The sequence below is a fragment of the Anomaloglossus baeobatrachus genome, chromosome 11 (assembly GCF_048569485.1).
Source record: "Anomaloglossus baeobatrachus isolate aAnoBae1 chromosome 11, aAnoBae1.hap1, whole genome shotgun sequence".
Classification (NCBI taxonomy): domain Eukaryota; kingdom Metazoa; phylum Chordata; class Amphibia; order Anura; family Aromobatidae; genus Anomaloglossus; species Anomaloglossus baeobatrachus.
The window spans coordinates 52,922,388-52,948,932 of NC_134363.1; the positions used below are offsets into that span (position 1 = coordinate 52,922,388).

Here is a 26,545-nt window from a genome sequence, read left to right on the forward strand (position 1 = left end):
TAAAAATTCTGATTGTGTCAGAACAGTTGCACCCAGTAATCTAAGTGATACATCGTTGGATTCAGAATCTCCTTGCCTACATCATGCTGCTCTCAGATGAGGTAGCAAAAACTTGCTGACAGATTCCCTTTAAGGCTGTGTGCACACGATGCGTTTTTTACCGCGGAAACGCTGCGTTTTGAACCGCAGCGTTTCAGTGGCAAATTGCATGCGTTCAGCTTTCCCAGCAAAGTGTATGGGAAAGCTGAAAAATCAGTGCACATGCTGCGTTTCTTTCCGCAGCGTTTTGGATGCCAAAAATCGGTGCGGAAAGAAAAGCAGCATGTCACTTCTTTTGTGCGTTGTGGCTGCGTTCTCTCCCCCATTGAAATCAATGATGTGGGGTCAGAACGCAGCCACAACGCATGGACCTGCTTTTTTGTTGCGGTCCGCGGCCTTTGTCGGCACGCCAGAACGCAGGCATTTACCTGGAAGTGAGGTCAAGAGGCTTCCTGTTGACCTCACTTCCTGGCAAAGCCCCCGGTGTCGCCAAAGTGCCCGCCCCGACCCCCGACCCCCCTCCCGAAAATCCAACATGGCCGCGCGCACAGTAGCGCACCGGCCGCCCTGCTCCTATGATTTCTGTCGCATGTGCAATAACACATGCGACAGAAAACTGTTCCCCAGGCCCTGCCCGTTCACCCCCTATTCCCCCCGGTGTCATACATACCTGTCCGGTCTCAGCGCTGATCCCCCGCGGCCCCCTCCTCCTTCACAGCAGACGCTGGCCGGTCACATGTGCAGAGCAGCTGACAGCCAGCACAGTGTTCAGTGTGAGCTGTGCTGGCTGCTCGGCACTCTGCAGCTGTGACCCGGGGAGAGTGGGTGCAGATTTTTGCACCCACTCTCCTCAAATGGAGGGTCTGCCCTCCTAGAAAATGGGGGATACGTTTCCTGAACGTGCCCCCATATTCTAGAAGGTCCAGAGGCGACGTGGGACATCCATATGGATTTCTGCGGACCCATTTTTTTTTATTAAATTGGAGAACAAGGGAATGATTTGGGGAGTGTTTTTTCTAATAAAACATTTTTTGTTGTCTTTTTTTGCTTTTGTTTACTGTCAATTAGTTATGTCGGGTGTCTGATAGACGCCGTGACATCACTAATTGCTGGGCTTGATGCCAGGTGACATTACACATCTGGTATCAACCCCATTTATTACCCCGTTAGCCAACGCACCAGGGCGCGGGATGAGTTGGGGCGAAGCGCCAGGATTGGCGCATCTAATGGATGCGCCACTTCTGGGGCGGCTGCGGACTGCTATTTTTAGGCTGGGAAGAGTCCAATAACCATGGCTCTTCCCACCCTGAGAATACCAGACCCCAGCTGTCAGCTTCACCTTGGCTGGTGATCTAATTTGGGGGGACCCCACGTTATTTTTTTTTTTATTCTTTATTTAAAAATAAAAAAAAAAACATGGGGAGCCCTCCAAATTGATCACCAGCCAAGATGAAGCTGCCAGCTGTGGTTTGCAGGCTACAGCTGTCTGCTTTACCCTGACTGGCTATCAAAAATAGGGGGGACCCCACGCCATTTTTTTCATTTTTTTTTTTTTTTTTTTATTGGATAAATACTAAGCTAGGCACCCTTTAGTGCCACATGAAAGGTACTAAAGGTGCCAGCTTAGAATATGCAGGCGGGGGTAGGACGTTCTATATATTTGACATCCCTTCATCCATTGACGCTTTTTACGCTGTGTGTCCACAATCAGGGTTTGCAGCGTTATGGGCGCTGAGTGTTTTCCCTGCGTCCATAACGCTGCGTTGTGCAGTAGAAGCACAGTGGAAGGATTTTTGGAGATCCCATGCCCACTGTGCTTCTTTTCTCCGCAGCATAAACTGACCGGTGGCGTGGCTTCCCGAGGATCAGCATGTCAATTTATGCTGCGGAGACGAGAGTGTTCTCTGCAGGTAGCATAGAGCTCCACAGCAGCCTGAACCCAAATCGTGGGCATGGGCAGCTGCAGGAAGGCTGGCACTGTGTACTAGACGCCGCGTCGCTGGATCATGGCCACATAGCCTTAGGCCCCTTTCACACGTCAGTGATTCTGGGAAGTTTGTGCTTTTTTTTAAACGTACCAGGATCACTGACATACGCAGACCCATTATAATGAATGGGTCTGCTCACACGTCAGTGATTTTTCACTGCACGTGTCTCCATGCGGCGTACCCGCGTGTGCGTGATTGCCGCACGGAGACATGTCCATTTTTTTCTGGCATCACTGATGTCCCACGGACCACGCAGTGGTGTGATCCGTGAAACACGTGCCAGAAAAAAACGTGCTTTTAAAATAAAAAACATTTTAACTCACCCGGCGTCCAGCGATGTCCTCTGCAGCCCGTGCAGCTTGCTGCTTCTGAGCCGGCTCATTATTGTCGCGCATATTCATGATGCACGACACAGCCGACCCGGAAGCAGCTGCTGCGGGGGTCAGCGCCGGCCGGATGCTGCACCGCGGGAGCGATCAGCACCATGGAGAGCGGGAGCGGGTGCAGGTGAGTTAATCTCTAAGTGCAATCACGGGCCACGGAGAACGGAGCCCGGATTGCACTTAGACAACCCACGTGTGCCGTGATTCACGGCACACGGAGGGACATGTGCGTGTTTTACACGCCAGTGAAAAACGTCAGTGTTTTTCACTGACATGTGAAGCGGGCCTAAAAGTGAGAATATTGTTGCTACAGCAACATTTTGGGTGAAGTAGCTGTGGATTCAAAATGCTTAATATACTCCTGAATAAAATCCTTGATGGGTGCAGATTCCAAAATGGGGTCACTTGTGGGGGTTTTCTGACGTATAGGTACCTAAGGGGCTTGGTGCGCGAAGTTTATTTCAACTTTTCCAAAATTCAAATGGTGCTCCTTCCATTCCAAGCCCTCCCATTTATCCAAACAGAATGTGGAGAAGGAAATGACATCACAGGTTTTTTTTTCCAAAGGTCTGTGTTCAACCAACTTTATTATCACTGACAAGTCTTAAAAAACGCACCTAAAAAAACGCATGAAAAACGCATGAAAAACGCATGAAAAACGCATGCGTTTTCGATGCGTTGTTTCTCAAAAAGCATTGTTTACAATTCTCCCCTCTGCCAGAGGGTGCGTTTTTTTCCGCGCGGAAAAAAAAGCAACGTGTGCACATACCCTTAGTCCTAGTTTCCTTTATGTTTTCTGAAAGGTGGATTACAACCTCTAAGACATTCTACTGTCCAGTAAATGTTATACTATATTAACCTCTAAAATTCAGTTTTATTCATGCACCACAGGGGTCCCTAAATGTCTTTGGTGCCAAGTGACTTGTAGATGTCACTATGAGCCACATGGTCCGGAAATAATCGTTTTTTGCTGTCACAGTATTGGAAGGCAAGTCATTGATTGGTAAAGCCAAAACGCTGCAAGGGACCGTGTGTGACTGATGATATTGGAACAAAATCCAATTCTAGAGACAAATACTATATGTTACTGATTTTTTTTTTATTTTTAAAGATTGGAAGCCTGTAAAAATGTAGAACCAGATACATAGTAATATTATAGGCATGGACATTACACTGCCCAGGTAATAGGAAAGTGAATTTTGTAAATAAAGTAATAAAGTCTAACCGAAAATTATACTAGTGTTTCATGTGTAAATGCCGGGGCTGCACCGGAGCCTAGAAGTGGAGGCAGCCCGCCAACACCGGCGACTATTTCAGACAAATGTGTGTCCTCGGACATATATTCCGCTGTATTGTGGCTCGCTGTGAGCAATATACACCGCCAGCCAATTAGAGTCCGGCAGTTGACGTCGGCGTATCCTTGACTGTAGAGCCTGACAGTAACATCATGCGCTGATGTTTCTTGCTCGCCAATGTCATCTATTGGTTCCTGTGCCAGCTGTAAAAGAGGATGCCACACGATGTGGGCTCGGAGGAAGGTAAGTGGAATAGATTTTTTTAAATGAGGTGGACAAAAACTGGGCACACAATCCGAGGGATGGGTCTAGGATTGAGCACATTAAACCAGGAAGGTGACAACCATGGGGCACATTATACCAGGATGGGGCATTATACCAGGAAGGGGACCAGGATGGGGCACATTATACCAGGATTGGGCACATTATAGCTGGAAGGTTCATATTATACAAGGAAAGGAATCAGGATGGGGCATATTATACCAAGATGGGGCAAAATATACCAGTAAGAGGAACAGGATGGGGCACATTATACCGGTAAAAGGACCAGGATGGGGCACATTATACAGAGAAGGAACCAAGATGGGGCACATTATACCAGGAAAGGAATCAGGATGGGGCACATTATACCAGGATGAAGCACATTATACCAGGATGGGGCACAGTATACCAGGAAAAGAATCAGGATGGGGCACATTATACTAGGATAGGGCACATTATACCAGGATGGGGCATTATACCAGGAAGGGGACCAGGATGGGGCACATTATACCAGGATTGGGCACATTATAGCTGGAAGGTTCATATTATACAAGGAAAGGAATCAGGATGGGGCATATTATACCAAGATGGGGCAAAATATACCAGTAAGAGGAACAGGATGGGGCACATTATACCAGTAAAAGGACCAGGATGGGGCACATTATACAGAGAAGGAACCAAGATGGGGCACATTATACCAGGAAAGGAATCAGGATGGGGCACATTATACCAGGATGAAGCACATTATACCAGGATGGGGCACAGTATACCAGGAAAAGAATCAGGATGGGGCACATTATACTAGGATAGGGCACATTATACCAGGATAGGGCACATTATACCAGGATAGGACATATTATACCAGGAAAGGAATCAGGATGGGGTACATTATACCATGAAGGGGCATATTATACCAGGAAATAAATCAGGATGGGGCACATTATACCAGGAAGAGGACCAGGATGGTGCACAGTAAACAGAAAGAGAACCTGGATGGGGCAACATTATACCAGGATGGGGAATATTATACCAGGAAAGGAATCAGGGTGGGGCACATTATACCATGATGGGGCACATTGGACCAGGATGGGGTACATTATACCAGGATGGGACACATTATACCAGGAAGGGGACCAGGATGGGGCACATTATACCATGATGGGACATATTATACCAGGAAAGGAATCAGAATGGGGCACATTATATCAGGAAGAGGACCAGGATGGTGCACAATAAACAGAAAAGAAACCAGGATGGGCCATATCATACCAGGAGAGGGCATATTATACCAGGAAAGGAACCAGGATGGGGCACATTATACCGGATTGGGCATATTATACCAGGAAAGAAACCAGCATGTGACACATTAAACCAGGATGAGACACATTATACCAGGATGGGGCATATTATACCAGGAAACAAACCGGGATGGGGCACACTATACCAGGAAAGGGCTCAGGTTGGATGACACTATCCCAGAAAGGAGCCGAGTATGGGGCACATAATTACTGAAAGAGCCCAGGATGGGGGATAGTATTCTAGGAAGGGGCTCAGCATGGGGTACATTATTATAGGATGAGGGACATTATACCAGGATGGAGCTTTGCATGAGGGCATTATTATGGGATGGGGGACATTATACCAGGAAGGGGCCAGGATGGAGGATATCAATATATAGGGGGTGAACGCTACAAGGGCCCATACATCTCACTAACATGTAGGTGGGTGACAATGTCCATATTTTGCTAAGCACCTGATAGCATCCTCTCCCAGCCCCCAATTCATTGTAAGACCCCGATAATGTCTTCTCCTACCCCCTAATTCATCATGACATTATCAACTTCTAATGAAGGTGTGTGGGGGGGACAGGATGGGGACTAAAGGGTGCTTTACACGCTGCGACATCGCTAGCGATTGCTAGCGATGTCGAGCGCGATAGCACCCGCCCCCGTCGCTCATGTGACATTTGGTGCTCGATGCCGTAGCGAACATTATCACTACGGCAGCATCACACGCACATACCTTGTCAGTGACGTCGCTGTGACCGCCGAACAATCCCTCCTTCAAAGGGGTGGTGCGTTCGGCGTCATAGCGGCCTCACTGCAGCGTCACTAAGCGGCCGGCCAATAGAAGCGGAGGGGCGGAGATGAGCGGGACGTAACATGCCGCCCACCTTCTCCCTTCCGCATTGCCGGTGGACGCAGGTAAGGAGATGTTCGTCGTTCCTGCGGTGTCACACATAGCGATGTGTGGTGCTGCAGGAACGACGAACAACATCGTACCGGTGGCAGCAGCGATATTAAGGAAAGGAGCGACGTGTCAACGATCACCGTTTGTGAACGATTTTGTGATCGTTGATCGTCGCTCCTTGGTGTTACACGCTGCAATGTCGCTACCGGCGCCGGATGTGCGTCACTAACGACGTGACCCCCGACGATATATCGGTAGTGATGTCGCAGCGTGTAAAGCACCCTTAAGGCTGTGTGCACACATGCAGGATTAGCAGCAGAACATTCTGCTGCAAATCCTGATGTGTTTTCAGGAAAAACGCTACATAAAATACACATTTTTACGCATTTTTCCCTACAAAAATAAACATCGTATGCATAAGATTTCAGGAATCTCATATATTTTACTGGTACTGTAAACCTGCATATTTTTCGCAACAAATACATGTGGTAAAAATACAACAAAAACAACGTGTGCACATAGCCTTCAAATGAATTGGGGGGGAGTCACAGAGGTACTGATTAGTTTATAGTTATAGGGCATATAGAAATGATAATTAATGATGGGCACAGTGCCGGCTTATTCATTTATATTTTGAATATTGCATGGCCAATAGGATAGTAATAGCGGGGTACATGTTAGTATTCAGGGGCGCAGTCTGGGGGATTTTTTATTCAAAAGACAAAAGTATCTATACAGTATATATGAACTTGTTATTTTCAGTGTTCGGTGATCAGTGTGACACGACGAGTCGTGGCTGGAAGATGGTGGCATGAAGGTCTGACCAGACGGAGAAGAAACAAGAGAAAACTAATCAGATAAGATGTCAGTGATAAGTCACATGATGTAAAAATCGGGCTGCACACCGACACTTCACATGGATACAGGAATGTAGCTTTCTGTCACGTGCAAAAAAGCTATTAAACTATAGACATGGGGTAAACCTGCAGGTTATTAGCGTTTGAAACCTGCCCGCCGCCTGCACATCAAACCCCGCTGTCGGGGGGGGGGAAAATTTACTATTTCTCCTGGCAACATTCTGGTTCAAGTCATCAGGTTCAGTCCCCGCTCTGTGTATGGAGAGCAGCAACTGTAACCACCCCCGCACTGACTGACAGCAGGGTGAGCGGCGGTCAGTCAGTGCGGGAGGAAGGGGGTAACAGCCACCACTCTCCATACACAGAGCGGTCAGTGAACCAGTGCCTCCCCCGTCACTGAGACTGGAATGTTGCTGGGAGGAATAAAGTTATTTTCCTCCTGGCAGCGGGGTTCGATGTGCCGGCACCAGGCAGGTTTCAAATGCTATTAATCTGCAGATTAACCCCATATCTATTGGTTACTAGTATTTTTTCACCTGACAGATTCCCTTTAGCTACCTTAATTTGCAGTGCCGCTTTTTCACATCGCTGAGGATAGTGTGTAGTGCCCCCCCAGCAGTGGAAACTCCAGTGGGTGATAGCCATATACAGCAACTGACACCCTGCGGCATTGACCCCGACTGGTGTTGGAGCCAATGAAGGCCAATAAACCCATTGAAAGCCACTGTCAATCACGACAGCGGCATCTACCTAGTTAAAAAGGGATTAAACCACCTAGTTTAACACCATTAACAACATTGAGTCAACTTCTCCACTTTTTCTCTGGTTTCAGGTGTGATTTCCATATTGCCCACATCTGTTACTTGCTACAGGTCAGCTTGAACGAGCATCACATGCTTGAAACAAAGTTGTTTACTCACAAGTTTGAAATGATGCCAATTTTCCTGCCCGTTTTTGGGGTTTTGCGTGAAATTATGTCCAATTTTTTCGGGAGGGGGGTGGGGAAGGTGTGAAGGGCTGAGTCATGAATTTGGATATGTTGATAAAACTATGTCCAATTTCCCTTTTTATCTGTTTTTTTTTGTGTTGTTCAAATATACACAAAGGAAATAAACATTTGCATGACAAAACATGTGCAATAATATTCTGGGAGAAATACTTCAATTTCTGCAACCATTTAAAGGGTGCCAATACTTTAAGCCATAAATGTATATAATCTATAGCTTGGTTGTCAAAAAAGAAGGAGGGCCTAAACAAATTTCTTGTACAGGGGTCCCAAGCTGTCAGTGTCCGCCCCTGTGCAAATGTATCAGCAACCTGGAGAATGGATAAGAAGATTTGTAGGGCTTTTTCCATATTACATTTTAAGGCAATGGCTTTGTGGTTGAGGTTTTTTCTACATGGCATATTTTTCTTATACAATACTGATGACCTAAAAAAAACAACAAAAAGACAAAAGAAAAGTAAAATAAAGTTTCTGGTCTGTTTCAGTGTTTTCTTACACAGTACGACATGTAGCACATCTCCTTAGCGTTCTCTCCTGGCACCACTAAGAGCAGGTTATGTCGGGTCTTGGGTTGTGACGTCAGCAAAATTTTACTGGTAGCAAACTAGACCCTCCTACCTTCCAACAATATAAACCCAAGTAATCAGGTGAAGAGCTGTGAGATTCTCCGCTGGATCCGAGGAGCTTGGATTTATTCTTCTGCAATGGCCACGAAATGGGGCATCTGTTCTGCGGGGAAGATAAGCAATGACTTCATGGTAGCTCTACAGACCCTGCCCGCCCAGGATCACCAGGTGAGGTCTACGAAAGTTGCCATAAAGCTGTTTCCATTTTTTTTTTAGAAATTTTTGGGAAGATTAACCTTTTCTAAGGGTGTGAGACTGTGTGAACCTGCCGTAATGTCTATCAGAATAATTGTATGACATTCGTGTCACTCACATTCAACATACAGAGATGCAGTAGAAGAACAGTGAAGCTTTGTTGAGTCCTGTTGCAGGTGTTATATATATATCTGTGTAACTGTGATATGCCTCTAAATATAAAACTGGAGTGAACCTTCAGGAGCGCAGCGCTCCCAGTACCCTAATTTCCTGGTTTGCAGGGGGAGCGGTGTGTTCCCGAATTCCTGAAGATTGCCAGTTCTGAATGGAGAACTTTCCCAGGCTGCTTTGGATCAGCAGCATAGGAGAAGCACAGAAATACTGCCTGTTTCAGAGGCCGTAAAGCATAAAGCCTATTCATGGTATGTGCCCCTTGCAGAGGAAACTGGCCATGATGGGACTGCAGCTGTCATGAGTGTGTCCTGCTCTGAGAAGACCTCTGGCATGTCTGGTATCAGAAAGTCACAACGCCTTATTGCTCGCAGATTTGAGTGAATTTATTTTCTTTTGGTGCAGTAGGAGTTAAGGACTGTTTCCTATCTGTCTGTCCTTTGTAGCCTTAATCCAAGGTACAGCTATTTTGTGACCACTCACCTTTACTAAAAAAAAGTCACGTGTCTTACCATCTGATGCCGGTTATAGAATCTTCATACTTATGTTGACCATTTTGGAAGGAGCCTGTCTCTGGAAGAAGCTGAGGAGTCATGACAATTGCACTTGTGGTGTTTAGCGGCATTGGAGGAGCTTTGTGTGTTTTCCTTTGTAGCTATTTTCCCTCTGTCTGTCTTCCTTCCCTTTTGTTGTATTATTACAGTGGTAAGACTAATGCTCTTGCCAGCCTTCTCATTATCCAGGGTGAGTTCAGGGCAAGCTAGGGCCTAGGCGACGTGATCGCTGATGGGGGGAATGGACACTTATAGGGATGTTAGGGAGTGTAAAGATCAGCCTCAAGTGAGTGGCAGAAGGTGACCCTGCCTCCCTCTCCCTAGCGCCAGGGCCCACCATTTTATCGTGTTCCCTGTGTAGCCTGTGTGTTGCGGCGTTTGCCGGGAGTTTCTTTTTACCTGGCGGAACCCTAGTAGTCATTGTATGACAACAGGTTGTCCGGCAACCAAGGCAAAAAGCCATACACTATAAAATTAAAAATCTCTCCATTCTTGAGAAAGGAGAAGATTTTTAATCAGGGGTAAATTGCAAAAGTGCTAGTTTCTACAAGAACATTGTAATTTTACCCATTTACAAACACATTAGAATAGCGTTGGTTGGACCTGGGCTCGGCTGATAGTCTGATATGTATGGGGTCTCCCAACTCTTCTTCAGTAGATGATGTCACTAAAAGAAAAGGATCTGGTGTGTGATTTTTGGATTGCCAAATCTTTTGTTCTTGATAATAGAATACACTGTGAATACACAATGAGTCTCTTGTAGCAATAAGGCAAGCATTCAGCACAGCAAGAACTCCTGTGTACGGAGGAGTCGGGAGAGATCGCAGCCGGTAGGACGATTGGCATCGCTTCAAATTATGGATGTTACAGATTGTCATTGCTTCATTATGGCTTGCATTTCCAGAGAGCGTGCTGTCATTGTGCACATCACACAGTGCACAGGGACCAGCCCTGACCCTCAAATGAGGTCACTGATGACACTTCAGTTCAGAGAGGGGGCAGAGACTGCAGCAGTGTCCGCAACCTTTGCCCTGTGATGGCGCTTTGTTTGAGTAACCCAGCATGCATTGGGATTCTCAAACAAAGCGTCATAAAAAGTAAGTGGAAAAAAATTAGAAATGCTGTTAAGGCCCCATCACACTAAGCAACATCGCTGCTAACGAACAACTTTTGTGACGTAGCAGCGATGTTGTTAGTGATGTTGCTGTGTGTGACATCCAGCAACAACCTGGCCCCTGCTGTGAGGTCGCTGGTTGTTGCTGAATGTCCTGGGCCATTTTTTAGTTGTTGCTGTCCCGCTGTGAAGCACAGATCGCTGTGTGTGACAGCGAGACAGCAACAACTAAATGTGCAGGCAGCAGGAGCCGGCTTCTGCGGAGGCTGGTAACCATAGTAAACATCGGGTAACCAAGAAGCCCTGTCCTTGGTTACCCGATATTTACCTTTGTTACCAGCCTCCGCCGCTCTCACTGTCAGTGCCGGCTCCTGCTCTGTGCACATGTAGCTGCAGGACACATCGGGTTAATTAACCCAATGTGTGCTGTAGCTAGGAGAGCAGGGAGCCAGCGCTAAGCATTGTGCGCTGCTCCCTGCTCTCTGCACATTTAGCTGCAGTACACATCGGGTAATTAACCCGATGTGTGCTGTAACTAGGAGAGCAAGGAGCCAGCGCTAAGCATTGTGCGCTGCTCCCTGCTCTCTGCACATATAGCTGCAGTACACATCGGGTAATTAACCCAATGTGTGCTGTAACTAGGAGAGCAAGGAGCCAGCGCTAAGCGGTGTGCGCTGCTCCCTGCTCTGTGCAGCTGCACCCTGTACTCTATACCCTATATATGTACCCTGTGCAGCTGCACCCGGTGTGCGCTGCTCCCTGCTCTGTGCACATTTAGCTGCAGTACACATCGGGTAATTAACCCGATGTGTGCTGTAACTAGGAGAGCAGGGAGCCAGCGCTCAGTGTGCGCTGCTCCCTGCTCTCTGCACGTGTAGCTGCGTGCGCTGGTAACCAAGGTAAATATCGGGTTGGTTACCCGATATTTACCTTAGTTACCAAGCGCAGCATCTTCCACGCAGCGCTGGGGGCTGGACACTGGTTGCTGGTGAGCTCACCAGCAACTCGTGTAGCGACGCTCCAGCGATCCCTGCCAAGTCAGGTTGCTGGTGGGATCGCTGGAGCGTCGCAGTGTGACATCTCACCAGCAACCTCCTAGCAACTTACCAGCGATCCCTATCATTGTTGGGATCGCTGGTAAGTTGTTTAGTGTGACTGGACATTTAAGGCTGCTTTACACCAGACAATCTATCGTGCGATAGATCGTTGGGGTCACGGTTTTTGTGACGCACATCCGGCATCGCTGGCGATGCCGGCCTGTGTGACACCTCCTAGCGACGCAGTATCGCTCACAAATCATGAGTCGGGTACTGCTCGCTAGGTTCCATAATATCGTTTAATTTAGTTGACCATCGTTTCCGTGGTAGCACACGCCGCTCCGTGTGACACCACGGGAACGATGAGCAGCTCACCTGCCTCCCGCGGCCGCCGCCGGCTCTATGTGGAAGGAAGGAGGTGGGCGGGATGTTTACGTCCCGCTCATCTCCGCCCCTCCGCTTCTATTGGCCGGCGGCCGTGTGACGTCGCTGTGACGCCGAACGTCCCTCCCACTCCAGGAAGTGGACGTTCGCCGCCCACAGCGAGGTCGCACGAGAGGTAAGTGTGTGTGACGGGGGTTACTAACTTTGTGCGACACGGGCAGCGATTTGCCTGTGACGCAAAAAGGACGGGGGCGGGTACGATCGATTGTGAAATCGCACAATCGGTCGTACCGTGTAAAGCAGCCTTTAGTGTAGTGAGGGAACAGTGGGGAATTTTTAATTCAAGTAAATTAGAAAATAGTTTAGATTATGGCACTAAATAGATAGGGATTTAGGAAGAAAATTACTTTAGACTTCGGATCACCCCTTTAAAAAAAAAAAGAACGACTTCTGAGTAAAATATTTTTTACAACGCCCTGTAGCGAATTGTAGAATGGTGGGAAAATGGTTAAAAAAATATATTTTCACCTCACCAGTTACCTATCCCACTGCTGTCACAGCCTGCTGTCTGGTCTTGCAAGCAATCCGGCCTCTTTTTGTCTCCCCAAATTATGTAGCATCCTCCTTGATGTGCTTCACTCTGAGCTAAAGCTGTAAGCAACAAGTAGGCCTTGGAAGTCATGGCGTGACATCCCAACAAGCATCACCCGAGGCCTAGTAAGTGCTTCAAGAGATACATAATGATGTGCAGCGTGAGGTTAGAGGCCTAGTCAGCTCTTGAAGCCTCAGCTCAGAGTAAGGAAGGCTGAAGACTATGTAGCAAGATAGGGAAGGTGGATTGACATAATTCTATCCTCACACAGCATTGTGCTATAGGTTGCACATCAACCATTTTTCTAGCCAATAAGAATAATTTTTCTGCCGGCATAAACCATCCAATTCCATGACAAGCAAGTAGAGTGACCTAACACGAGCCAGTACCCACTCACCCAATGGTGGCATCATGCAACAGCCACACTTATGATCTGATCTACTGACCGGTAAATAATACTAAATTATCCTCTTTGTTTCTTTTAGGCTGTGGCCATTGCGGCAAAAGACCTGAAACGCGCTACAGAATTTGCCAGAACTCACAATATACCAAAGGTCTATGGCTCATATAAAGAACTTGCTTTGGATCCAAATATTGGTGAGGGACTGCTCCGCCATGGAGCTAATGTAATACAGTGATAGTGGACACCATTGTACATTGGGCAGGGGTGCAGGACAGTGCACTCCATATAACGAGCCTATCTGACATCTGATAGGAAGCCTTATCTCTGCTGGTAACCCTGTGGGCATGGTAAATCAAAGAAAACCACTCACTATTTCGCGTTTATGAAGCATTTTTCTGCCATCTATATTCTATGTGAGTCTTAAGGGTACTCTACACGCTGCGATCTCGCTAGCGAGATCGCTAGCGAGCGTACCCGCCCCCATCGGTTGTGCATCACGGGCAAATTGCTGCCCGTGGCACACATCGCTTACACCTGTCACACGGACTTACCTTCCCTGCGACATCGCTGTGGCTGGCGAACCGCCTCCTTTCTAAGGGGGCGATTCGTGCGGCGTCACAGCGACGTCACACGGCAGCCATCCAATAGCAGAGGAGGGGCGGAGATGAGCGGCCGGAACATGCCGCCCACCTCTTTCCTTCCTCATTACTGGTGGACGCAGGTAAGGAGATGTACGTCATTCCTGGGGTGTCACACATAGCGATGTGTGGTGCCGCAGGAACGACGAACAACCAGCGGCATGCACCACCAATGATATTATGAAAAGGAGCGATGTGTCAACGATCAACGATTTTTTGACGTTTTTGCAATCATTGATTGCTAACGACGCCGGATGTGCGTCACTAACGGCGTGACCCCGACGATATATCATTAGCGATGTCGCAGCGTGTAAAGCACCCTTTAGTGTTGATCGTCAGACGATTACAAGGAATGGATAGGACAGATAAGTTCCAAAAGCAACGTCTGCCCAGGTAATTTTTGGTATAAAGGAATAGATCCTATTAACATACATGTCCATTAGGATGACTTCTGTTGGATGTCTGTCCAGCCAAGTGCTCGATAAAGAAGTCTCAGCAAAGAGGAGACACCTCCATCTTTCTGTCTCTTCTAAGTGTTGGTTAACGAATGTCCAAAAAAAAAAGAAATGAACACTGCAAGTTAGAGAAGAGCCCACCCATTTGATGGACCCTGGTCTGGTAGCCACATCAGTCATCTAATAAGGGCCCTCTGAACCACCTCCTGCCTGCTGGCCTAGATGGCACCTCTGCAAATTGTATGGCCAACGAGACATCACCATTGTGGTGTGACACACACAACATTGCCCTGGACATTACTAAGCAGAAGAAGAGACCAGGGATAACGGCAGATAAGAGATAGTTCACAAGCTTCCTAAGTGGTCATCAGGGCCTATTGAAGTGGCCGCTTGACCAGGGTTCTACAAAATGATACGCTCGTCTTTATTGGATGTAGCTTGAACGGGCCAAGTGAGTACATTTTTCCCAAGTTTCTCTTTGACTGAACAGAATGGCACCATCATTGAAACGAAGTAAGAGTCTACAGGAAACACCGTTTGCATAGTTCCCATAACTACTCTCTGTTGCAGATATCATCTATGTTGGTGTCCTGCACGTAGTCCATCGAGAAGTAGTGCTGATGTTCCTAGAAAACAAGAAAAATGTTGTGTGTGAAAAACCACTGGCCATGAACTCATCAGAGGTTAAAGAGATGATAGCAGCTGCGAGGAAACATGATGTCTTTTTTATGGAGGTACTTTTTATGCCCTCGTTACTTGTATAGCACCAATATACTCTGTAGTACTCTACAAAAATTGCCATTATCCACTTCATTCTCTGTCCTTTATGAAGATTGTGATCTAAGGCTTTTCATACACGTTAAGTAGTTATTGGCCGAACAGCTGTAGAGACCCCAACACATAAAATAAAAGATGTCTGAAGCCACCAATTTTGGGCAATTTGCCAACCATCTAGTATGTATGGGGTCTTCTCTACTTTATCCTGATGGTTGAGGTCAGTGTTTATATGAATCTGGCAGCTAGAATTCAATGGCCGATCCTTTGGTGGGGAGATGACTCTCTCATAGAGAATATAGGAACGCACGGCCAAAAGGAGCAGGCATGTGTGAAGCCCCGGGGACGCTGTGTCGGTGCATTACCTTCAGGGACTCCATGTAGATGGATCTGTCTGGTCACAGGTAGGGAAACCTTCTTTGTAGTTTGTCGTGACGCCACTCTCAGATTTGCGGTCAGTGGGGACCGCCACTGCAGGTTAAGGGATGCCTGGGGCTGATGGTGAGTGCAGCCAGTTGTAGTAGCCTCCTGAGAGTGAGGCAAGCCCCAGGGCCCTGTGTAGATGTGTAGAACTACAAGGCGCAGAATGACTCAACACAGGCAGGATGTCTTTCAGGGTTTTTACTCACAGTTGATGGCAGGGTGAGCGACCCGGGCGTAGCTGGGATGAACCAAGTGGGAACCAGGTGTCCTTCAGGCTGACTTGTGAGGGTGACTACTAACTCGCCTTCCTTAGCCCTTGGTGGTTTGGGGTAACCCCGACTTTGAGTCCCTATGGGGGTCACCCAGGGAAGATGCTGCAGCCTCTCTCCCCTTCGTTTGCCGTTTGCTTGTCGCCTGGACCAGGCCACTCCAGCTGCTTGCCTCCTGTGACCTATGGGCCCTAACTGTGGCTACGTGGCTGCGGCTTTTGTGGTGTTGTGGCGTGGGCTTTGAGAGCCCCACACCGGCAGGTTTAGCAAAAGAAAGCTGGATCTATCTCCGCTTCGGGATCTGCCGCCCGTTTGGGCCTGGTACTCTCTAGCAGTCTCCTTACTTCCCACTCCGTTGCCCTCTCTCTAGCTGAAGATGGATTTCGGGTAGCACTCCTAGTTGACCGTTCTCCCCCGTCGGTAGCCACTGCGCGGACGCTGTCAGACTACAGCAGCCCACGGGATCTGCTCCTCACTCGAGCTCCCTGGACTCTGCACTGAACCGGCTCACATCTGGGACCTTCACTGCTGCTCCTGTCTGAGCTTCACTTTCCTGCTCCTCACTCCTCCACACTCTGCTGCAGACTCCAGACTGTTTACTCCTCCTTCTCTTTTCCCTTTTGTGCCTGCCTACGCCACCTAGCAACCAGACTCTCTTACCACACCCCTTGAGAGGAGATGGAGGCTTTTGGCCCCCTCCACTATTCCAGTGAAGGTGAAGGCTTTTCCCCCTCCTGGGATCCCCAGGGGTCCTCTCATGGGTACATGTGTGAGACCTGATCACTATGCGCCTGTGTTGTCACACCTCGGTCAGCCTTCTGGATTACCTGTATTGTACTGTCCCCAGCATGGGTGCAGTACTCAGTGGTGCCTGACCAGGTCAGGGGCGCCACATTCCCCCTTAGTTATCACCAGCACGTCCTCGGGCTGCAAGACAACATTTTAAAATGCATAAAACATTAAAACATGTAAAACATTTTAAAAGCACCAGGTACCATACATCACCACCCTCCACCCACAAGTCCGTTAACCCACCCAAACCCTTTCAGGAGGCAGGTCACCGGTCCTTTTGGTAACCAGATCTGGGCCATCTACTTCCCCAGACCTTTCCTCCAATCTGCCTCTCCCTTTGGCCGCGCCTTCAGCCACTTCTGGCAGGATGTAGAGGCGGCTTTCATGGGCTGGTGGTTTCAGGGTATACCTGGCCTGGTGGATCCGCGCCCTCAGCCTCTTCTGGCAGGATGTAGAGGCGGCCTCCACAGTTGGTGCTGACCAGGTACCCTCTTTGTGGTGGAGAGCCAGGCCCCATAAGCAGGCATGCTCTCTGGTCGCAGGCGAGCCAAGGCCCTATATACGGACGGGCTCCTCCTGGTTGCAGACGAGCCAAGCCCCTAAACAGGCTGACTCTGGTGGTGGTGGTGCCCTCTGGTGTAACTATTTACACTGCGAGAGTTTGTGGCTATAGCCAGTTCATAGCCTTAAGGTTTATGGTTTTCTCACACAAGTTTATGTGGGCACATACTTAAACGTAAACGTTGCAAAACTTCCAACTTTTCAAAACTTTAACTTGCTGTATGCTTTACTTTATGCAGATTCCTCTACTCTTCCATACCAGGGCTTGGGCCTGTAGGGCTGCGGCACCTGCTGGTTTCTTGATCTCTTTCTTCGTCTGTGGGTTCGTTGTATTTTCTTTCTTCTTCAGTGTCTCTGTCTTCATCTTCTGTTGTGACTGCAGGGCTTCTGCAAGGACTTCTAGAACATGGTGCAACATCTAGGGCATACCAGCCTCTTTCTCCCTGATGCATAGTGAACTCCACTGAGTCTCCTATCTTCAAATTTCTTCCAGGGTGTCCTCTGGGCAGGTGGGCTCTCACATCCCTTCGATTGACAAAAATCCCTTCCTTCACACCAGGTGATACTATAAAGCCGTATCCTGATTTGAGGCTGAAATCTTCGACAATTCCTCGACGCAGGGGTCCTCTGATCTGTGCTTTGGCTCTTCTCAGGAACCGTTTTTCTTGTAGGTCTCTGACCGTGACTTCTCTCTGCTCTGGGGATGGCGGTGCAGGGAAAGACTGGGTTCTACTGCGGCGCTGTGTCTTGCGGGCTGGATTCTGCGAAGTGCAGCTTACAAGCTCCCAGGTGGGGCGGTTGGGCAGGTCTTCTTCAGCAGGAGGTGTCAGGTCTTCCTCGTCCCAGCGGGAATATGGCAGCATCTCCGGCTCTGGGACTAGCACTGCTGCTGGCTCCGGGGGCAACTCCTCAACTTCTTGCCCTCCTCTCCCCCTTAGTTCTTCGCTGCACTCTGGTCGTGGCAGCGCTAGGGATGAGTGTTCCTCAGCTGGCCCAGGCGGTGGACTCTTCGGCGTGGTTGCCGCAGGGGTTGCCTTAGGGGTGTGCGGAGGGAGCATGTACTGGTCCACCATCTCCTGTGGAAACTTGGCCTCCATGTCAGCCTTCAGCTGCCAGTACGCGGGGTCTTCACCTATCAGGGATTTCCTTGCAGGGACCTCCTTAGACTGGGGAGCGGTGTCTGCTCTGGCCTTGCAGGCCGGGGTAAATGGTGATGTAGTCTTTTCTTGGCGGGCCGCGCAGGGCATCGCTGCGGCGGCCTGGTCTTGGCGGGCCGCGCCTGGCATGGCGGCGGCCTGGTCTGTGCGGGCCGAGCCTGGCGTGGCGGCGGCCTGGTCTGTGCGGGCCGAGCCTGGCGTGGCGGCGGCCTGGATCTGCGTCGCTGTTGCGGCCAGTTCTTGGCGGGCCGGACTGGGCATTGCAGCCGCGGTCTGAATTGGCGTCGCATCCCCAATGGGGTCCGTGCAGGTGGAGCTGGGCGTCGCTGCAGTGATCGGGGCTTGACGGGCCGCACCTGGCGGGGCTGCGGCCTGGTTCAGCATCTCACTTGCGGCTCGGACGAGCGTCGCTGCTGCGGTGGGGTCTTGGCGGACTGGGCTCAGCAGGGTGGCAGCCTGGGTCAGCGTCACACCTGCGGCACGGATGAGTATCGCCGTGGCAGTCGGACCTTTGCGGGCCAGGCGGGGTGTCGCTGCGGCGGCCTGGATTTGGCGGGCCGCACCTAGCGTGGCTGCGGCCTCGCTCAGCGTCGCCGCGCCAGGCGCCTCTTCTGGGACCGCGGTCGTAGCAGCAGGGGTCGGAGCACTTGCGCTGGCCGGGGCAACTCTGGACTCACCCATCGGTGGCACCATCGGGATCTGAGTCGTCGCCGCTCGATCTGGCATGCGTCGCGCGGCTCCCTCTTCGTAGGTCCGAACCGCCGCAGCCATCTCCAGAAGCTCCGTGCGTCCCTCACTGAGCTGTCGCATAATCCTGGCCTCCAGCTGATCGCAGAAGATAGCAAGCTCCCGGCACCACCAGGCAGCAGAGCCTGGTTCTGGGTATCCACGTCCGGACTCCATTTCTTCTCTCTGCAGCAGCAGGCTTGTGGCTCTCTGTCCTTCCCGCCGTCTCTGGACGCTTCCGCTTTCTTCACAAGCGAGGTCAGAACTCTGCAGGGGATCTCTGGGTAGCCACACCTCTTCGTGGGCGGTAACTTCTTCCAGCGCGGGCTGCTGTTGTTTTTCAGCGCGCTTTTCATGGTGGCAATATGGCGGCGCTTCCAATTTTTCAAGCGGACCGCCCAGGCACATGGTCACCTGTCTGGACAGGTCTAGTCCTTATCCTGTTCGTGACGCCAGATGTGAAGCCCCGGGGACGCTGTGTCGGTGCATTACCTTCAGGGACTCCACGTAGATGGATCTGTCTGGTCACAGGTAGGGAAACCTTCTTTGTAGTTTGTCGTGACGCCACTCTCAGATTTGCGGTCAGTGGGGACCGCCACTGCAGGTTAAGGGATGCCTGGGGCTGATGGTGAGTGCAGCCAGTTGTAGTAGCCTCCTGAGAGTGAGGCAAGCCCCAGGGCCCTGTGTAGATGTGTAGAACTACAAGGCGCAGAATGACTCAACACAGGCAGGATGTCTTTCAGGGTTTTTACTCACAGTTGATGGCAGGGTGAGCGACCCGGGCGTAGCTGGGATGAACCAAGTGGGAACCAGGTGTCCTTCAGGCTGACTTGTGAGGGTGACTACTAACTCGCCTTCCTTAGCCCTTGGTGGTTTGGGGTAACCCCGACTTTGAGTCCCTATGGGGGTCACCCAGGGAAGATGCTGCAGCCTCTCTCCCCTTCGTTTGCCGTTTGCTTGTCGCCTGGACCAGGCCACTCCAGCTGCTTGCCTCCTGTGACCTATGGGCCCTAACTGTGACTACGTGGCTGCGGCTTTTGTGGTGTTGTGGCGTGGGCTTTGAGAGCCCCACACCGGCAGGTTTAGCAAAAGAAAGCTGGATCTATCTCCGCTTCGGGATCTGCCGCCCGTTTGGGCCTGGTACTCTCTAGCAGTCTCCTTACTTCCCACTCCGTTGCCCTCTCTCTAGCTGAAGATGGATTTCGGGTAGCACTCCTAGTTGACCGTTCTCCCCCGTCGGTAGCCACTGCGCGGACGCTGTCAGACTACAGCAGCCCACGGGATCTGCTCCTCACTCGAGCTCCCTGGACTCTGCACTGAACCGGCTCACATCTGGGACCTTCACTGCTGCTCCTGTCTGAGCTTCACTTTCCTGCTCCTCACTCCTCCACACTCTGCTGCAGACTCCAGACTGTTTACTCCTCCTTCTCTTTTCCCTTTTGTGCCTGCCTACGCCACCTAGCAACCAGACTCTCTTACCACACCCCTTGAGAGGAGATGGAGGCTTTTGGCCCCCTCCACTATTCCAGTGAAGGTGAAGGCTTTTCCCCCTCCTGGGATCCCCAGGGGTCCTCTCATGGGTACATGTGTGAGACCTGATCACTATGCGCCTGTGTTGTCACACCTCGGTCAGCCTTCTGGATTACCTGTATTGTACTGTCCCCAGCATGGGTGCAGTACTCAGTGGTGCCTGACCAGGTCAGGGGCGCCACACATGTGTATGGGGAACTCGTGAGACATGGATGTTTGGTCGACAGCTATCTAGTGTGTATGGCCAGTTTATGTCTCTAGATGCCTTTTTCTGATGAAAGCTTGTCTCCCTGCCCAATCCTCACCTCCCCTGTCATCAGATTCAGGAGGCCATACACATTGGATGGTCATCTAGTTCCATCCAAATCAGCAGGTTCAGTTGCCAAACGTATATAACTGGCTTAATTTGCTTGCTTCAGACATCCACACTTTTGTATAGTAAGTAGAGATGAGCGGAGCCGTGGAAGTTCGGTTGGTCGGGTTCAGTCAGAGTTTAGATAATGTTTGGTTTGGGACCTGGTCTTGACCTGAACTCCAATGGAAGTCAGTAATTTCGCAGTTCGACTCTCCAACCGCATGCAGCCAGCAATAAACAGATCACTTCTAGGAGCGGGTGGGCAGGGTTTTACCATTTTTTGGTTTGGTGCACACTACTTCTGATCACGCTGTTGTTGCCCCCGGTGCGAGCTGTTCAAACACTTCAAGCAGCTCACACTGGGCTGAGCACACAGTGTACCCGAGCACAGCGATGCTCATGTGAGTGGTCTTCATATGTAAAGCCCCCGAACTCCGAACCCAAACTTTGTTTTTGTGTAAAGTCTCTGTTTCGTACGAAGACCAAACCTCGGGTTCGCTCATCTCTAATAACGTTACCTGCACGCCGGCATACCCACTGAGCTTTTCATTCAAAAGACACTGCAGGAAAATGTTGATGATGTTTCTCCTGAAGCGTCTTTTTTTACGTCTTTTGCTGCAATTTAATCACTGGCGTTTTTTAAAAAAGGGTTGAATGTATTAATAGTGAGCGGATTCAGAGGGAAAAACGCCTGAAGACTTTACGTCACGTCTTTGAGGGTTCGGAAGCATAAAGCGGTTAGAGGTCCAAAAAGATGGAACGTGTACATAAAGTCATTTTTATATGCTTTTTGGCTTATTTTTAATGCTTTTCCAGACGGCCTTTGCCTGGAAAAGGTGTAATGTGCACATACCCTAAATCAACACTCCCCCTGGAAAATTGTTATTACGCCCGGAACGGGAAAAGGAACGGGAAAAGGAAGCGAACAATAAGTTTATTACTACATGTACTGTCAACACCACATACAGTTAAATTGGAGTAAAGGGTGCTTTACACACTGTGACATCGCTAGCGATCTCGTTAGTGATGTGACACGCCAGATCGCAGATAAGATTTGCTGAGATCGCAAATAGGTCATTTTTGTAGCGCCGGTCGCATGTGCGATCTCGGCAAATCGTATGTGCGATCTGGCGTGTTACATCTCTAACGAGATTGCTAGCGATGTCGCAGCGTGTAAAGTACCCCTGAGAGTTAATTTTCATGGCTTTGCTTCATTAAAGTAGTACACACCAGGGATGTAACTATGATAGGTGCAGGGGTTGCAATCACACCTGATGTCATGCTAGGTACGGCGAAGGGAAAGGAAACCCTGTGTCTAGGGAAGGGGGAGATGGTGACCCCTGACTAAACCTACTGCTGGGCCCTGGGGTCGCTCACCACCCTAGATAGGTTCTGCACCCCTGCGCCAAGCCGGATACCTGACCTTGGCTGACCCTGAAGGAGGTCCAAGGTAAGGAGCAGATGGGATGAGCGCTTAGTCCACCCCACTAAGCTCTAATGAAGACACAGAGATAACAAACAGGTAGAAAGTGAACGAACAATGTATCTCCAGATGACTTAGGGAGAGGAACGGCAGCCACAACAAAGTTTCTCTAGATGTATACGAGCCGACTGCTTGCACTGAAGACTTGTTAAGGGTATAAGAGTTATCACCAGCTCCGAGTAAGGGGAAATGAAGGTATTGAAAGACACCAAGGGAAGTGCTGATGAAAAACAGCTGAAAAGGAGAGGAACTCCGCAGGATCCTAAAGGGAAAAGGATGAAAACCAATCAGAAATAATCACCCATGACACCTGGCCCTTGGTGATTAGAGAGGACCCTAAAGGTCCCATTTTCTCATATAAAAAGATTATTACTATTGTGATAGTTGGGGATCCCTATTGGGGCACACAAACTTTAAGTTACACCATTGGAACACAACTAAGTTAGATGCATCAAGTTATGAGCAACTGGTTAAATATGCTTTCAATTGCTTCAGCTAACCAGTTGACCTCCTACGACATGGGAGGATATAGAGACTGGGGCATCTTGGCTGGAGAGGACAGCTCGAAAACTGAAACCATCAATTTGTTTTGAGTGATTAATTTCTTGTTGCACCTTAGGCAATGTGGAGTCGCTTCTTTCCTGTGTATGAGCAGATCCGAACTCTTCTATCACAGAAGGCCATAGGGGATATCAAAGTCGTACGGGCAGAATTTGGCTCCAACCAATATCATGTTCCCCGGGCGGTGCAGAAGGAGCTGGGTGGTGGAGCTCTCCTGGACATTGGCTGTTACTGTCTCCAATTTGCTTTAATGGTATTCAATGGTGAAAAACCAGAGTCTGTGACCGCTAAAGGCTTCCTATATGAGACTGGTACGTCTGGATAGAACAAGAATTCATTGCAAAAACAAAGAACTGCAATTTTTACTTATTGCTTCTTATCTTTTAGGGGTTGATGAAACGGTGACTATTGTTCTTCAATACCCCGGTAAAAGGCAAGCCATCCTCACCTGCACCATTATGGTTGGGATGCCAAACCGGGCTGCCATTTGTGGTTCTACAGGCATGATTGAGGTATGGCCTCTCTGAGTTTTGATGCACAATTGTGACGTCTTCGTTTAACAATAATGAACGAACGCTTCTCAGAACGTCACACTCCCATTATGTCTTTATAAGAAAAACTGCATTGGTTTGCCTATTGGTCAATGGCTTGTGCTAATACAACTTTTTATTTTTTTAACATTTAACACCCATTAACAAGATGGATTATACACATAGAAAAGGTTGACTGCTTTATAGGTCCTCTATTATTACTGAGAACTATTATAGACTCATTCATTTCTAAGAACAGTGGTTGCACAAGTGCTGGAAACATAATAGAAGTCAATGGGGAACTCAAGCATTTTTTCGATAACTCTTTCGGAAAAATGCTCAAGTTCCCCTTTAACTTTCATTATACTCGGTACTTGAGTCCATCTGAGCACCAACTGCTCATTACGAGTACCGAGCACCCGAGCATGGTAGTGCCCGCTCATCACTAGTTACGAGTACTGAGCACCCGAGCATGGTAGTGCCCGCTCATCACTAGTTACCAGTACTGAGCACCTGAGCATGGTAGTACCCGCTCATCACTAGTTATGAGTACTGAGCACCTGAGCATGGTAGTGCCCGCTCATCACTAGTTACAAGTACTGAGCACCCGAGCATGGTAGTGCTCGCTCATCACTAGTTACGAGTACAGAGCACCCGAGCATGGTAGTGCCCGCTCATCACTAGTTACGAGTACAGAGCACCCGAGCATGGTAGTGCTCGCTCATCACTAGTTACGAGTACAGAGCACCCGAGCATGGTAGTGCCCGCTCATCACTAGTTACGAGTACAGAGCATCCGAGCATGGTAGTGCTCGCTCATCACTAGTTACGAGTACAGAGCACCCGAGCATGGTAGTGCCCGCTCATCACTAGTTACGAGTACTGAGCACCCGAGCATGGTAGTGCTCGCTCATCACTAGTTACGAGTACAGAGCACCCGAGCATGGTAGTGCCCGCTCATCACTAGTTATGAGTACCGAACAGCCGAGCATGGTAGTGCTCACTCATCCCTAGTTACGAGTACTGAGCATGGTAGTGGCCGCTCATCACTAGTTACGAGTACCGAGCACCCGAGCATGGTAGTGCTCGCTCATCACTAGTTACGAGTACAGAGCACCTGAGCATGGTAGTGCCCGCTCATCACTAGTTACGAGTACAGAGCACCTGAGCATGGTAGTGCTCGCTCATCACTAGTTACGAGTACTGAGCACCCGAGCATGGTAGTGCTCACTCATCACTAGTTACGAGTACAGAGCACCTGAGCATGGTAGTGCTCACTCATCACTAGTTACGAGTACTGAGCACCCGAGCATGGTAGTGCCCGCTCATCACTAGTTATGAGTACCGAACAGCCGAGCATGGTAGTGCTCACTCATCCCTATTTACGAATACTGAGCATGGTAGTGCCCGCTCATCACTAGTTACGAGTACCGAGCACCCGAGCATGGTAGTGCCCGCTCATCACTAGTTATGAGTACTGAGCACCCGAGCATGGCAGTGCCCGCTCATCACTAGTTATGAGTACAGAGCACCCGAGCATGGTAGTGCCTGCTCATCACTAGTTACGAGTACCGAGTAGCCGGGACTGATAGTGGGGGGGGAAGCAGTGAATATGTATGAGAGTTAATGAGCAGACCCAGAGTATCAGTGTCATGCAGTAGACTTGGTAAGTATAACTGTCCTGTTTTAGAACCCCCTAGCCCCTATTACAACCATTTTAAAGCCAATGTTCGAGTCCCGATAGATTTATATGGGGTTTGGCGTCTGGGCAGGTGTTTGGGTTCAAGCCCGGTCCTGAAGTAAACTTTTTTTTTTAAGTTCGGCTGGACCCGCCAAACCCGAATATCTGCAGAGTCACCCATCTCTATTTCTGTTCATAACAAAAGCCTTACTACTTTGCTTAATATTTTGTTAGATGGACAAAAATAGTGTCCAACTGACCAGTGTGACCTATGATGGGGTCATTTGAAGTTTACAGAGGTGCATGATGTGTCATTAATATGCTGTCAAACTTGAATGAAGTCATTTTGGAAGCTGTATTGGAGCCACTGAGCACATCTTTGAACGTACTGTCTCCTTAGGTTCCTTCATGCATGTGGTGCCCAACAACAGTAATCCTAAATGGGAAAGAAACCAAATATCCTCTCCCGCAGTCTATGAAAGCCACACACTTCACAAACAGCACCGGACTAAGCTATGAAGCTGAACATGTTCGCCAGTGTTTGCTGAAAGGTAAAATCCGTGATCAGGCATCGGTAAATTCCGTCGGTAGCTCCAATATTCGGGTCTAACGTCTTCTTTTTCCGCTGTTGCAGGATTAAAGGAAAGTCCGCTGATGAGCTTGGCTGATAGTGAACTTCTGGCCACCATAATGGAAGAGGTTCGCAAACAACTTGGAGTCAGATTTCCCCAAGACAAAGTCTAAGCGTTCTACACTGATAAATGGTTAATAAAAATGTAATTTAAATAAAAGTATCTATAATAACTGTAAATTGTTTTGACTTTTTATCCCGCAAATATTATGGAATTAATCATAAATTTGGGGTGGCACATGTTAAAATTTTGGACATGTCGACCCCAATAAACACATAAAACAGTCCATATGACAAAATGTGTAGTGTTATTCAATATTAAACACTATACAGTTGTGGCACCCAACTGCTGTTGGGCATGTCCATCTTTAGTGCGGCTACTATGCTCCCTTACACATTATGATGCACCCATAATGCCTTTCATAAATTATATTGCCTCCAGTGCCCATAATACATTATGATGTCCCCACCGTTTTCCACCCACAGTATGATGCCCCCATAATGCATCTCATAAACCATATTGCCTCCACAATGCCCTTAATACATTATGTTGACCCCACAGTTCCCCACCCACAGTATGATGCCGCCAGGATGCTCTTCATAAATTTATATGGCCTACAAAGTGTCCACAATACATTGTGATGTCCTCACAGTTCCCCATCCACAGTATGATGCCCCCAGAATGCCTCTCATAAATTATATTGCCTCTACAGTGCCCATAATACATTGTGATGTTCTCACAGTTTCCCACCCATATTATGATGCCCCAATAATGAATCTCATAAATTATATTGCCTCTGTGGAGCCCTGCATTACCTTCAGGTGCAGGTCGCCGCAGGGTCTCCACGGGCTTGGGAAATCTTCTGGTCACAGGTAGGTTAACTT

At 49.0% G+C, this 26,545-nt stretch overlaps 1 protein-coding gene across 1 annotated transcript; it reads left to right on the forward strand.

Annotated features, from left to right (window-relative positions):
• Positions 1-8,691: 8,691 nt before the first annotated feature.
• Positions 8,692-25,840, forward strand: LOC142257124 (trans-1,2-dihydrobenzene-1,2-diol dehydrogenase-like). The gene is made up of 7 exons (XM_075329215.1): positions 8,692-8,813; positions 13,178-13,289; positions 14,759-14,922; positions 22,878-23,130; positions 23,207-23,331; positions 25,430-25,580; positions 25,664-25,840. Exons 1-7 carry the CDS (start codon positions 8,724-8,726, stop codon positions 25,771-25,773), a joined length of 1,005 nt encoding a protein of 334 aa, XP_075185330.1. The 5' UTR covers positions 8,692-8,723; the 3' UTR covers positions 25,774-25,840.
• Positions 25,841-26,545: the final 705 nt, after the last annotated feature.

Coding starts and splice junctions, on each gene's coding strand:
- LOC142257124 (XM_075329215.1), top strand. CDS start 8,724: ATGGCCACGAAATGGGGCATCTGTTCTGCGGGGAAGATAAGCAATGAC. Junction 14,923..22,877: donor ATGATGTCTTTTTTATGGAG/GTACTTTTTATG, acceptor GTTGCACCTTAG/GCAATGTGGAGTCGCTTCTT. Junction 23,131..23,206: donor AGGCTTCCTATATGAGACTG/GTACGTCTGGAT, acceptor CTTATCTTTTAG/GGGTTGATGAAACGGTGACT.